Source organism: Chiloscyllium plagiosum, unplaced genomic scaffold, assembly GCF_037043375.1.
Source record: "Chiloscyllium plagiosum isolate Xiang-an unplaced genomic scaffold, Cpla_swu_hap1 HiC_scaffold_15, whole genome shotgun sequence".
NCBI classification, from domain to species: Eukaryota; Metazoa; Chordata; class Chondrichthyes; order Orectolobiformes; family Hemiscylliidae; genus Chiloscyllium; species Chiloscyllium plagiosum.
This window is the reverse complement of record NW_028270153.1, coordinates 7,434,048-7,448,856: the sequence shown is the minus strand read 5'-3', so window position 1 is coordinate 7,448,856 and position 14,809 is coordinate 7,434,048. Positions and strand designations below refer to the sequence as shown.

General features: G+C 41.0%; 1 protein-coding gene across 1 annotated transcript in view; it reads left to right on the top strand.

Annotated features, from left to right (window-relative positions):
- The window catches only part of LOC122559927 (R-spondin-2), a 40,710-nt gene extending 27,835 nt beyond the window's left edge, over positions 1–12,875 (top strand). The window contains exons 3-5 of the mRNA XM_043710034.2: positions 1,558–1,701; positions 3,303–3,491; positions 10,269–12,875. Coding sequence (XP_043565969.1) covers positions 1,558–1,701; positions 3,303–3,491; positions 10,269–10,366 — 431 coding nt within the window. The 3' untranslated portion in view covers positions 10,367–12,875. The remainder of the gene's footprint in view (positions 1–1,557; positions 1,702–3,302; positions 3,492–10,268) is intronic.
- The last annotated feature ends 1,934 nt before the right edge of the window (positions 12,876–14,809 follow it).

Sequence of the window (14,809 nt, the reverse complement as noted above, 5' to 3'; positions counted from 1 at the left end):
TGCCCTCACCTTGATCCCTCTAGATCCTCTTCCAGTACTGCAATCCTCTAAGATCTCTGCGTTCCTCCAATATTGGCCTCTATTCCACCCCAGTTTTAAATTTCTCCACCATTTGCAGCTGTGTTTTCATCCAGACCTTACTCCCTGAGCCTGTCCTTTCTCTGTGGAGATTTAACAAAGTGCTTTTGAATTAGGAAATTGCCTAGACCCCAGACTCTGAAATTTCTCTCTAAAAGTTTCAGACTGTTTCCGGCTCAGTCCTTCTTTAAGTCAGCCCTCAATGCTTATCTCCCTGATCCAGCTTTTGGTCATCTGTACTATTATCTCCTGTGTCAAATTCTATTTGAAAACTCTCTTGTGAAGTACCTTGGGACATATTATTGTGTTAGAGGTGCTGTGTAAATGTAAGATATAACTATTATTTTCACTCAGTGGTGGACTCAATGATTGGATATTAGCTTACGAGTTCCAAATCTCTTACTTGCTGTTTCCTACCTTTTATGCACTTAGGAAATGCCAGAATCCTATTGATAGCTAAGGTTGAGTTCAATCAATGAAGTGATTCTTAATCTTCTTCCTAAGTAATTAAATATCTTCCTGTTAGTACTTTTATGTATTAAATGCCTGTACCTGGTACTCAGCACCAATCAGGTACAGTCCCAGAGTTAAAAAATGTTTGATATTAATATCCTAGAAGTTTGATACAGAGCTATTTCCTTTTTGGACACTGGGAAATTGCACTGGGCTACCTTAGACTTCAAGTTTCCATTAAAGCTTATAATCAAAGATGCAAACATTTCTATCAGGCAGTCTGCTCAGGTGGATAGTCACTATCTTGTAATTATGACCTCTAGTTTTGTTCTCCCTCACAAGTAGAAATATGATTTCGAGATGCCGGTGTTGAACTGGGGTGTACAAAGTTAAAAATCACACAACACCAAGTTATAGTCCAACAGGTTTAGTTGGAAATACTAGCTTTCGGAGCACTGCTCCTTCATTGTGGACTGCACAACCACCTGGTGAAGGAGCAGCGCTCCAAAAGCTAGTGCTTCCAATTAAACCTGTTGGACTATTACCTGGTATTGTGTGATTTTTAACTAAAGTAGAAATATCTTCAATATATTTACCCTATTGAGCATCTTCATAATTTTGGTAACCCATGGTCATCCATTACCTTTTTTTCAAGCGTTAAAGCCTGTCCACCTTTTTCTTGGTAAGTGTAGTTTATACTGAATTACTTCCCTATTTTTCTCATTTATTCCTATGACCTGTAATACTGGATTATTTGTTTCTTTACATTTTTTTTGTTCCTCAAGATTTTGACCTTAAATATTTGTATCTAGATTTCTTTGTACCTAAGATGGTGTTGTAATCTGGTGACTGTAAACTTTTTACTGTACTCATTTGAGTGCACATGACAATAAAGCTAATTCAAGTTTTAGTTTCATCCTTGCAATCTTTTTTGCACCATCTGTTGCCTTGAATTTTTTTTATCAGATGAAGTTTGGAACATGGCCTGAAACTAAGTTAATAAATGTTCATTTCTCTGTGTGCTAGGATGTAAGACAGTGAATTGTGAAAGCTGCTTTAGCCGCGAGTTCTGCATCAGATGTAAATCTGAACACTACCTGCTGAAGGGCAAATGTTACAATACATGTCCAAAAGGGACAGCTTCACATGCCAGATTGATGGAATGTGTGGGTAAGTGATTCATCTTTGACCGTTTTTAATGTTGATTTTCTGTAATCGTAACATTAAAATTTAATATTTCACAGTCTGAAAAGTTTATATTACAGCAGTGAGTACACTTCAAACAATGTCAGTGGCTAGCAATTGTTTGGGAGGACAATGAAAGGTTTCTTTTCTTCTGTTTTTTGGTGGAGCTGGTGTTATAGATAATAGACAATAGGTACAGGAGTAGGCCATTCGGCCCTTCAAGCCAGCACCACCATTCATTATGATCATGGCTGATCATCCACAATCCGTATCCTGTTCCTGCCTTATCCCCATAACCCTTGATTCCACTCTCTTTAAAAGCTCTATCCATCTCTTTCTGGAAAGTATCCAGAGACTTGGCCTCCACTGCCTTCTGGGGCAGAACATTCCATATACCCACCACTCTCTGGGTGAAGAGGTTGCTCCTCAACTTTGTTCTAAGTGGCCTACCCCTTATTTTTAAACTGTGACCTCTGGTTCTGAACTCACCCATCAGTGTTGGACTGGGATGAACAAAGTTAAAAATCACACAACACCGGGTTATTATCCAACAGATTTATTTGGAAGCACTAGCTTTTGAAGCGCTGCTTCTTCATCAGGTAGCTGCAGAACAGGACCATAAGACACCAAATTTATAGCAAATGGTTACAGTGTCATGCAGCTGAAATATATGAAACAAACTTAGATTAAATCTTTCACGTTTTAGAATGGTTTTGCTAGTTTCAGTTCATTAATATGTAAATTCCAGAACTCCTTTTAAGCCATATTCTCGTGATAACTTCAGGTTTTCTAACAAAATGTATCATCTCAGCTCAGACAATGCACTAAAGGTGTGAGGTTAGTCTGTCTGTGTCCGAATTTTGAGTCAGATTGGTTCTATTTCTAAAGTGGCATTTACAGAATCTTATATGGATTTACTGTAGGTTATGCATTGTTTGAGCAAAATAAAATATAATTCTGCAAAATAGCAATTTTATTTTGCTGAAAAAATGCATAACCTACTGTCAGTCCATGTAAGGTTCTGTAAATCCCACTTTAGAAATAGAACCAATCTGACTCAAAATTCAGACACAGACAGACTAACCTCACACCTTTAATGCATTAGCTGAGCTGAGATGACAAATTTTGTTAGAAAACTTGAGTTATTATGAGAATATGACTTAAAAGGAGTTCTGGGGTTTACATATTAATGAACCAAGTCTAGCAAAACCATTCTAAAAGATGAAAGACTTAATCTAAGTTTGTTCAAAATATTTCAGCCACATGACATTGTAACCATTTGCTATAAATTCTGTATTTTATGGTCCTGCTCCACAACTACCTCATGGCGAAGTAATACTGAAGCTAGTGCTTCCAAATAAACCTGTTGGACTATAACCCGAATGATTTGTAACTTTTCTTCTATCGAGAGGGAAGAGAGTTCAGCCGAGGTTTATATATCCACAGGCTCCAATAACTGGCTGGAATAAAGCAACTCCTAACCCCTGTCCTGGGATCACTGCAATGGAATCCTGTTGAGATGGTGAATAGCCTCTTTAAGTTAATGTTGACAGTGATTTTGATGGCTTTCTGTCCTTTTTTCACAGATGGTTGTGATGTTGGACCCTGGGGCGAGTGGGGTCCCTGCCTGAAGAACCAACAGACATGTGGCTTCAAGTGGGGCTTAGAGACCAGGACACGGCAAATCCTGACAGCCTGGCCAAAGGAATGGGAGCCATGTGTAGCATTGTCGATGTCAAGGAAATGCAGGATAAAGGCGAGATACTGCCCCGGGGGTAAGAACGATCCATGACTCCCTCATTGGGAATTTAAAGTGATAAGCTCCAAAAGCTTGCTCAGTGAGACGTCTGAGGAAGGGTCACCAGATCTGAAATGGTAACTCTGATTTCTCTCCACAGATGCTGCCAGACCTGCTGAGTTTTTCTAGCAACCTCTGTTTCTGGTTTGCAGCATCGAAAGTTCTTTCAATTTTTACTCAGTGAGAAGTTGCCAGCTTCAAGACCTTAATAGAAAGACCTTTTGGCCCATCTTAGTGTGTTCAGCCAGGGAGCTGCTTATTCTCTCTAATTATACACATCATTTAAAGGCTTTTTAAAAATGATATCAAAGATTTTCTTTCCCCCCAGTGTTCTATCTGGAACTAATTACGCACACATATCACTTCAATGGCAAAGAAGCATTATCCAATTTTAGTTTTAAGCTTCCTTTAGGTATTTTCAGCCTGTGCCTCTCAGATTCAATTTCCACTATTTATCTCATTCACATCTGTAGCTTCCCATTAAAGGGATATATGCTGATTATCTAAAGTATCACATATGGGAGAGAATTCTACCATCTTTCTGGCTAGAGGGCTTTCCCAAGTTCTTTATTTGATAGATTAACGACTAACTTAACATCTACGACCTCGAGCTCCTATTTCCTGATGAGTGATAATCTTTTCACTACGTTTACTCTATTAAATATTTTTAAAGGCCTTTGTTTAGTCACCTGCTTATCCTTCTCTTCTCTGCCTGAAAGGTAGTGTTTTGTTGTTCATGTATCCTTAGTTTATTATTGTAATCTGGGTTAACCTCTTGCCCTAGTGCTCTCAGCTCTGAGTTAGAAGTGAGACACATATAGGTTCAAATCCTATTCCAGAGATTGGAGCCCATAATCCAGGCAGATGTATCGGTGTACTGCTTGCTTGTGTCCTGCAGTGTTGAAGGTGCTGACTTTCTCATTAACTTGTGCTCGTCTTGCCTTTTGGGTGGAGATCAAGGATCCCACATACACTTTTGGAATTGTCCTGGACAATGCTTACAGGGCACCCTGCACCTAAAGCGTGATAAAAAATGTTTATCAGGTCTGGCAGAATCTGGAGTCAGTAAGTGAGTGAATGTTTCGGTTCAATGACCTTTCCCCAGGACCTAAAACAGATTATTGGTGCACAAATTGCTTACTTTGTTTCTGACATTTACAACAATTCAGGAAATGTGTCATTGGTTGGAAGATGTTTTAGGAATGAGATGTGGTGTAACCATGAGTCAGAATCAGGGGTCATGCAGCACTGAAACACATCCATGTCAACCAGGCTTCCTAAACTGAACTAGTTCCATTTGCCTGTTTCTGGCCCATATGCCTCTAAATCTTTCCTATACATGTGCCTGTCCAAATGTCTTTTAAATGTTGTAATTGCAGCTACTTCTACCACTTCCTCTGGCAACTTGTTCCATACACGCACCGCCTTCTGTGTAAAAAGGTTGCCCCTCAGGTCCATTTTAATTCTTTTCCCTCTCACATTAAACCTATGCCCTCTACATTTGGACTTACCTACCCTGAGAAAAAGACATTGGCTATTTAACTTATCAATGCCTCTCATGATTTTATAAACCTCTATAAAGTCACACCGCAGCCTCCTACACTCCAGGGAAAAAAAGGTCCCAGCCTATCCAGCCTCTCCTTATAGCTCAAGCCTTCCAATCTTGGTAATTTTATTGTAAATCTCTTTGTATCCATTCTAGTTTAATAACATCCTTCATATAGCAGGGCAACCAAAAATGTAGCAGAACTCTAAGTGTGGCCTTACCAATGTCTTGTACAAGTGTAATTCCTGTACTCACTGCTCTGACCAATGAAGGCAAGTATGCCAAACACTTCCTTCATCACCCTGTCTACCGATGATGACACTTTCAAGAAGCTATGTACCTGAACCCCTGGGTCTCTCTGTTCGACAATATTCCTCTGGAGATAGGCAATTACAGATAACTTTGACAAGTTCATAGATGCAATAATGAACACTCATCACTTTACAAACTCAGGAGAAATATCTAAGTAGTTCATCTCCCAGCAGAAAGATTACTTTTTTTTAACTCATTTAATGACCAGGCACCAAATCTAAACGGTGTATAATTTGCTGTTAGATGTGGACGAGCTCTTGGCTACTTTTAATGGGCACTCTGTCTGTGGTTGAGTGGGAAAATTCCTTGAATGTTTTAATTGTAATGAACTCTCAATTTCTGACCTGAATTTCGAAATCATTATAGGTTAGAATTGGAATGTGGTCAATATGCGATCATTTTTGGAATCACTGTTTTGCTTGTTTATTCATTTCCATTAGAGGTTCATTCTCGGAGGTCTGGAGCTAGAAATGACTATGTCTGAAAGGAATAGGACTTTGCTTATCCACTCCAGATTTCTGTGGGATTCCATCCAAATATTTCAGTTCTGTCATTTGCTTAAAATGTTCTATGTGTCTTTATTATTGCCAGATATCTCCAAGTTCTTTTCTGACCTTTACATGGGTACAGGCTGCACAAGCTTGTTCAAGATTGGTAGAGTTTATCTTAAACAGTCACTCCCTCAACCATTAGAGCACAATAGAAGCATCATATACCATTTATAGAATACCCTGTAATACTCACCAAACGTCTTTTGACAGCATCCTCCAAACTCCCACCGTCCACCATCCAGAAGGAGAAGGGCAGCAGATACATAGGAACCTTCCCAACCTGCAAGTTCCCCTCCAAGCCACTCACCATCCCGACTTGAAAATATATCTCTGTTTATTCACTGTGGCTGGGTCAGAATTCTGGAACTGGTTTTCCCTTGTATTGAAAGCATGTCCCTCCTTCTTGCCAGAAACATCCACATCTGAGAAATGAATAAAGGCTCATAGCTATTTAGATGTGGATGTTTCTGGCAAGAAGGAGGGATGTGGCCCACCAGGTTTGGAGGGATGTGGGTCAGGAGCAGACAGGTGGGACTAGTTGAGTTTGGGATTATGTTCAGCATGGACTGATTGGACCAAAGGGTCTGTATCCATGCTGTATGACTCGATGACTCTATGATCCTATCACATTTCTCAATGCAGTCAGTGAGATGCCTGAGCTCTTCCTGTGCAAGAGATATTGTGGTCACCTGTAGTTGCTGCAACCATGATCTAGCTTGTAGCAACCCAAGCTCTAACCAAGAGTCACTGCTGCCTGAGGAAGAGACAAATAGCACTGCAGTCAGATTTGACCCAATTTTAATGGCCGGACTCTGCTTTGGGCAAGAAAACAGGTAAGAAATTGCTTCTTGGTGTTCAAGTCGAACTAGCAGGTGGCAGAGGTAGTGAAGCTGAGCAGGAGAGTGCGTGCTTAGGCACAGAGAGGAGGTGGATTATCCCAGTTAGCAGGGAGTCTTGGAACAGAGGAAATTTCCTTGTGTGGAACTTTGGGCCTTTCACATTTCATTATCACGGGATGTGGGCATGACTAGTGGTGTTGTCTGATGGCTTGCTGCTAATCAGAAAGTGTTGGTTGTACCTCTGGTTTGGGAGGTCCCACAGTTCCATGAGGAATGGTGTTGCAGAATTTTGATTCTATGGTGGTGAAACTGCAAATACCTGTTTGGTAATCTAGTGTGACTTTGAGGGAAATACGGAGATGAAGTTGTTACCAAAGCATTATCATTTTTGCCCCCAGCTCATCAATGGGCTTACTGCTGTGATTAGCTAGGCCTTGCTGATGTGTCCATTTAACATTCAAACTAATACCAGAGGAGGTTGCAAGCATCTGCTTTTGGTCAAAATTTTACGGACTTTTGGTGTTGAATCCTTCGAATTGTCCTTGATGAAGGACACTGCAAGTAGATTGATGGAAACAGCAAAAAACATACCATTTACCTGAAAGCCTATTGTATCAGTGCTATGTGACATTCAGTGAGAGAAAAACTGTATTTATGTTTTCAGAATCAAATAGAATTTCAGAGGGAATGAGTCACTTGCAGACACATAGGAGCAGCAGGGACATTGTTTGGTTTCCTTGAGCTTGCTGTATTGCTCAGTGGTTGAGTTGCACCAACTCCATTTTCACCTGCGCTCCGAATCACTCAATACTGCACCAACAAGAATTTCTCAATCTCCGGCTGCAAGATCAAATTGATCCTCAGCATCATAGATCCCCAGCAACTGTTGTCTTTAGTGTGAAATATTGCTTGCTACTTTCATTTTGGAACTCCATAGCTCCACTCAGCTCCATATCAACTCGTTCAATTTTTACCCGTCAGTGAAAGTATTTTCTGAATGTGCCCTCTTCAATCACTTCATCATTCAAAACCCTCACCTTTCTATATTCAAGAGGAATACAGACGTTACTTAATCAGCCTGTTGTCCCAAGTCAACGTTGTAATCTCCGTCATCATGCTGAAGTGCAGTCCAGATGTAGGTAGCTCATGAGATAAACAACAAGATATTGCAGTCTGAGGTTTCTGTATGATTCCCACCTGAATAACTTTGGGATTTGGACTGAATTAAGCAACATGACATAACAGTTTGAGAAAATGTTAAATGTTAGTGGCTTGTGCCCAAAACCACTTCACTCTGTAAGTTCCACATTTCATCTGCACTGATTCAGAACCTTAACTTGCTCAAAGCACTTTCCACACATAATGCCCCTGTTCAGCGCAAGATGTCTATCACATTACCCCCTGGAAACTGCAGAGCTCAGGCATTCATTGGCCAAATAAATGCACCACCTGTGACTGTCATAATCAGCTGTCAGTTAAAAGATTTGGTTCTGAATTAAGAGTCTGTTTCTACACTGATTCTACAATGACTGATGGACTCCAATTAAGTCACCTGAACAGCCCTAGCTCCATGATCCTTATGAGTGATCGAAACCACTGCTTGTCCTGCTGCAGCAACTGCACGAGTGTATTTTCACTTTAACCCAATGAAGTGAGAGTGGGTGAGAGCACATGTTCGAATCACGGTGAGTGAGGGAGTTGAGAGGGTGGGTGTGGGCATTTCAGGGTGGGTGAGGGAGTGGGGCAAGGGCCTGTCAGGGAGCATGAGGGAATACCAGATTCTTGCGTCGGAGCAAGTCGGTGAAAGTCAGGATGTGTGCAGGGAAGCAGATCCATTTGATTCTGACAGTGATTGGTCTGTCAAGGCTGGAGCCTGATTTTCCATTCTATTGGCTGGGCCAATGAACACAGGAGTAAATCTGTTGCATTTCGTAGAATCATAGAATCCCTACAGTGTGGAAACAGGCTATTTGGCCCAACAAGTCTATTTCCCTACATTTCCCATGACTAATGCACCTAATCAACACATCTCTGAACACTATGGGCAATTCACCTAACTTGCACATCTTTGGACTGTGGGAGAAAACAGGAGCACCCAGAGGAAACCCATGCAGACATGGGGAGAATGTGCAAACTCCACACAGGCAGTCGCCCTAGGCTGGAATCGAACCTGGGTCCCTGGCACTGGGAGTCAGCAGTGCTAACCACTGAGCCACCAAAGTCTCTTATCACTTCATATTTCCCCTTGAAACATTCTGTCTATAGTTATACTGTGTTTGGTGGTTTAATTTAAGTGTTCGTTTTATGGTCCAATAAGACTAATTTTGAAAAATGAGTCTCCTGAGTGAATTGTTGATAGATTGGGAGCTATTTTCTTCTGAATTCCAGATAATTAATTTGGTTTTTTGTCTGTTTGTAAATAAACATCACATTTGTGGTCACTGTATTGAATTTTCATGGGTTTTGCTTGTTGTGGTTACATTCTCGTGAAGTCTAATTGTTTCTGTGGTGAGGGTTGTAAGGAACTTTCTGTGCCTTGATTCTGTTAACGTCTGTCTCCCTCTATCTCTCCCTCTATCCCTCACTCTGGGCAGAATTTAATGAAACTGTTGGGAGTGGAAAGGCAGCTTTCCTCATCTTTGGTTTTGTGACCTGTACTGTTACATAGTGTTTTCCTGCAAAATTCAAAATTGGTCCTTCTGTCTGAAGACTAAACCTTTTGTCGCTAACACCGGATTTCAACAGTGGACTGTGGACTTATGAGTTCTATTATTAATTTTATACTTTATTGTGGGTTCTAAAACATTGTATTGTCCAGAAGCTTTGACCTGTTTTCAATGTAGTTGCATCATTGAAAATGAATTGTCATTTCTCACCTCATTTATCACTTCAGAAATTCACAGCAATTTGACCATTGTTTATTCTTTTATTCGGTTCTATTCTTTTGCATTATTTTATGTTTCTAAATTGGGTTATTTTAATCATTCTTGCTTTTTACAGAAAAGGAAGGTATTTTGTTTGGGTTTTGATAATTCTGCCACCCCAGCATATACGAACATAGGACACTACAGCACAGAGACAGGCCCTTCAGCCCTCCGTGACTGTGCTAACTATGATGCTATTCCAAACTAATCCCATCTACCTGCACACAGTGCATATCCCGATATTCCTGCCTGTTCATGTGTCTATGCCTCTAAAATGTTGCTATCATATCTGCTTCTACCACTTCCCTGGTTGCTCGCTGCCGGCACTTACCACCCTCTGTGTAAAAATAATTTCTTCACAAATCTCCTTTAAACTTTCGCCCTCCCACCCTAAAGAGCCAGGGATTCTCTATCCAGCAGCTCAATTTTTAATATTCCTGCCCTTCCAGCCCTTCCCTGCCCCTTCAGCAGGAGAGGGTTACAATCTGCAGCAACAGGGGGTACTGAGTTTGCAATAAAATGTCTGATTTCAGTTTATCCAGAAAGGATACCCAATAATTCAGCACCATTATTGTTTTACAGAGAGAAGGAAGATGATGAATAAAAACAGAAGGAATAAGCATAAAAAGAAGAAGCTGGCAGCTGAAGTGCAATCCGATGAAGATGATTCCTCCTCCTAAACTCTGGACCCGATTACAGGGGATAGGGGGGAGGGGACAGCAGCATGACTGATCTTGTCTGATGATGCCAACCCAAGAACTCTGGGATTGAACAGACCCACATTGAAAATCAGCAAGAGAAATATCTCAGTGTCCAGACTGTACCTCTTACTTTGGACCGATAGTTCCAGATATTTGATCTCCATGACACATTCTTTACCCTCCCCAGGGCTGTGCTGCTGGCGGTCAACTTGAACTGTCCAATAGAACACAGTCGTCAGATCACATATGGGTATCGAGATTAATTCTGAACTCTTGAACATTCCCTCCTTTTAATCCTTCATCAGTGGTGAGCGTGCCTAAGGTCTAGAATTCCCAACCAAAGCCTTTCCCTCCCTTTGCCTCTCTGCTTCTCGAAGACATTGTGTAAATCCTGCCTCTGTGAGCAAACTTTTGGCCATCTGTCCTCATATTCCCTTGTGTGACTCTGTGTTAGGTTTTGTTTTATAAGCTCCTGGGAATCATCTTGGAATGAAAGGTTCTATATAAATGCAAATTGTTGTCGAGTAAGGATATCAAAGGAAATGGAGTTCCCTCAGTACAGATCAGACAGAATGTGGTTGAATATCCAAAGTAGGAGTGAGGGACTGAATGGCCCCCGTTGTTGTGTGGTTATGTGTTCACATTGCTCCGTCCTTGATTGTGTATTTGATTGTGCTCTCATCCTTCCAACGAACAGTAAGTAAATTGCAGCGCATGCTGTGTCTCCACTTCACCCACAGCCTGCTATCCTTCTCCGAAACGTGCTATTTAACTTGCCCACAGTGTTGGTTAATCCCCTGCAGATGATGCTTGTCAAAGCTAAATTACAGGGGCCCACTAAAGCCAGCAGACAGACCAAAGGAAGTCAACTCTTTGCCATGTTGTGTAACAATTCAGACAAAGGCAGCTTGTTCCTGATCAGTGTCATCTGCAGCAAATCATTCACGGTCAGGAGTATTAGGAGAGATGGGCAGCAGTGGAATCAGTGCCAGGCTGGCAATGTCACTGGGTTAGTAATCCAAAGGCCCTTGGTAATACTCTGTGAACAGTGTGAAGCATAACAGGGCAGCTGGTGCTACGTAAATTCAACTAAAGCATCTGGAATTAGCCTCAGTAATAGTGACCATGAAACCATTGTCAGTTGTAAAAACCCATCTGATACATTAATGCCCATGGGGGAAGGAAATCGACCTTGAATTCCTGTGGAGATCCATATCGGACTCCAAATGTCTGTTGCGCCACAGATGCTGCCAGACCCATGAGGTTCCCCTGCACCTTCCAATCTGCCCTGCTGACCCGCTCTGGCCCACACCTGACTCCCAATCTACAGCAATGTGGTTGAATCTTGACCATTCCCCCAGCCCCCACCCCCCCCGAACAGCCAAGCAATTTAGTTTGAGTGTAATTCGGGATGATTAACAAATGCTGAACTTGCAATCGATGGCCACGTCCCCTGAATGAATTCTCAAAATTACTTTTTGGAGGGAGAAAATTAAACATCACTTCCATCATCAAACTTGCGTAACTTTTCTTTCAAGAGAAAAACAACCAGGTCCTCTCTTCAAAGACTACTTGGCATTTCCCCAATCTTGTCATTCCATTTCCACAGTTACTGGCTCTGTCTGTATTCCTGGGAAAGGTTGATGATTGCAGAAGCTGGTTCAGTCTGAATTGTATATTAGCCTCAGACCCCATGCCTGGATGGTGTCCTGAATCAGACAGTCTGAGCCAGGGCAATGGCTTTCCTACCTCAGGGTTAGGGGTGAGGGGTGGTGTGGGGAGGAGCTGAGTTACAGTCACGCTGCTAAAACATGCACATGGTCAGTGCATTGAACAAGCACAGGATCAAACTCTGCAGTGATACTCATCAGAGTAATTTATCCTACTGACTCTTACACAACACATTATGCTTCCCTTTCACCATACTGTCTCTTGTAATAGGCTAACCATTAGCTTTCCAGATTAACACCAAAAGAACTTTGGTAAAAGTCCAGTGGTGTAATTGTTGGACTGTTAATCTAGAGGAGCAGGTAATGTTCTGGGGACCCAAGTTCAAATCCTGCCACAGCAGATGGTGCAATTCAAATTCAATAAAAATCTGGAATTAGGATTCTAATGGGCAATAAATGCTGTGTTGGCCAGTGATGCCCACATTCTGTGTGTAAATAATTAAAAAATGGTCGGGAAAGCCTCTATATGAATGCAGATTTATAATTGTATTTCACTTGTTATCCTTTTTTTCTCTCTTCTTCTGATAACTATCCCCCATTGGTTCTTTATTTATCAGAGCTATACTTACCTGACTATGACTAAGTTGCATAATACATCATTCTATCCAGAATATTTATTCCATGCTACGTCACTTAGAAGATTTCTCCAGAGATTACCCGTTGCCATTAAAATCATTGTATATTTAAATCAAAAATCTGTTAACTGTATTATTTTCAATTCATAAATCTTCAATTAAAACAAAAATGTTAGCCTTCTTCTTCTGATGTCTTGCAAAAGTCAGCAAGGCAGTTATTTGAAATTTCTTCAAACAGAATATCCATCTTTTAATTTATTAAAAATAGTCTGAAAATTCAATGGAAGGTAATGATTATGGCAGCAAGGCAAGGAACGCCTGATAATTCAGACATCTTATTCGTTCCATTTCTAAACTGACCACTCGGACAAGTTTAGCAAGGATTGGGACATCAAAACAAAAGGTTCTTTTATACCCTCTGGTTACTTTTAAAAGGCTATTAAATTGAGCTTTTGCTTCAGTATTGCTAAAGGCATTTTTCAAAAACTGTTCCTGTTGGTACAAATTAACAAGTTAAGATTTTTAATGGAGATACAAAGAATCCAGTTTCTTGTAATATATAAGGTTTGTTTACTTTGATCAGCACCAATTCACACTTCCTCCATTCTTTACTGTGGAAGATACTTTGAACATTCCATGGATACTAAAGAATATAGGGGCGGAATTAAGTACCATTACCATCTCTAGAGAAGTAGTATTAGACAAATTAATGGGACTAAAGGCAGATAAACCCCCTGATCTTGATGGCTTGCAACCTAGGATCCTAAAAGAGATAGCTACAGAGATAGTGATGCATTGGTTGTAATTTTCCAAAAGTTGTTGGATTCTGGTGAAGTATTAGAATTTTGGAAAACTGTTCAAAAAGGGAGGGAGGCAAAAAGCAGGTAATTATCGGCTGATTGGCCTAATCCATTGTTGGAAGGTATTGGAATTGATTATTAAGGAAATAATAGCAGCACATTTGGAAAGTCATAATCTAATCAAGCAGGGTCAGCATAACTTCATGAAAGGGAAATAATGTCTGATTAATAAATTAGAGTTTTTCAAGAAAGTCTCAACCAGAGTGGAGCAAGGGGACCCAGTGGATGTGTTGTATTTGGATTTTTGTAAGGTGTTTGACAAGGTACCTCACAAAAAGTGAAATCACAAGAGCCCACGGTGTTGGAGGTAGTATCTTAACATGGGTAGAAAATTGGCTCATGGGCAGGAAACAGTGAGTGAGGATAAGGGAGTCTTTTTCAGGTTGGTGACCTGTGTCCAATGGGTTCCACAGGGATCAGTGCTGGGACCACAACTGTTTACCATAAATGATTTGGAGGAAGGAAGTAGACACAGTACAGTAAAATAGGTGAGAAGAATGTTTGTGAGAGAGATATTGGTTGATTAGGTTAGTGGGCAAAAGAACTGGCAAATGGAGTATAATGTGGGAAAGAGTGAAGATTTTCATTTTGGATGAGAAAACAAAAGTACGGAGTCTTATTTAAATGGAGAGAAAGTGCAGAAAGCTGTCTTGGGGGTGGAAATTGTGCACAGAACACAGAAAGCCAGCACACAGGGGCAGCAGGGAATCAGGAAGGGTCATGGAATTTTGGTCCTTATTTCAAGGGGGTTGGAGTATAAGAGTAGGGAAGCCTTACTGTAACTGTACAAGAGCCTGGTGAGACTATGTCTGGAGTTTGTGAGCAGTTTTGGTCCCATTATTTCAGGAAAAGTATCATTTCATTAGAGGCAGTTCAGAGAAGGTTCATGAGGATGATCCCTGGTGTGGAGTGATTGTCTTATGAGCAAAGATTAAACAGGTTGGAACTCTACTCCCTGGTGATCTCATTGAAACATTCAGGACTCTTAAAGGGCTTGAAGGGTAAATGCTGAGAGGATGTTTCCCCTCATGGGAGAGTCTAGGACCAGAGGGCAGAGTCTCAGAATAAACAAGTGCCAATTTAACACTGAGATGAGGAGGAATTTCTTCTCTCAGAGGGTTGAGTGTCTTTGGAACTCCTTGCTACAGAGAGAGCTGTAGGGCAGAGTCCTTGTGTATATTTAAGGCTGAGACAGAGAGATTCTTGATTTGTTTGGGAATCCAGGGTTAAGGGGAAAGAGCAGGAAAGTGGACGTGA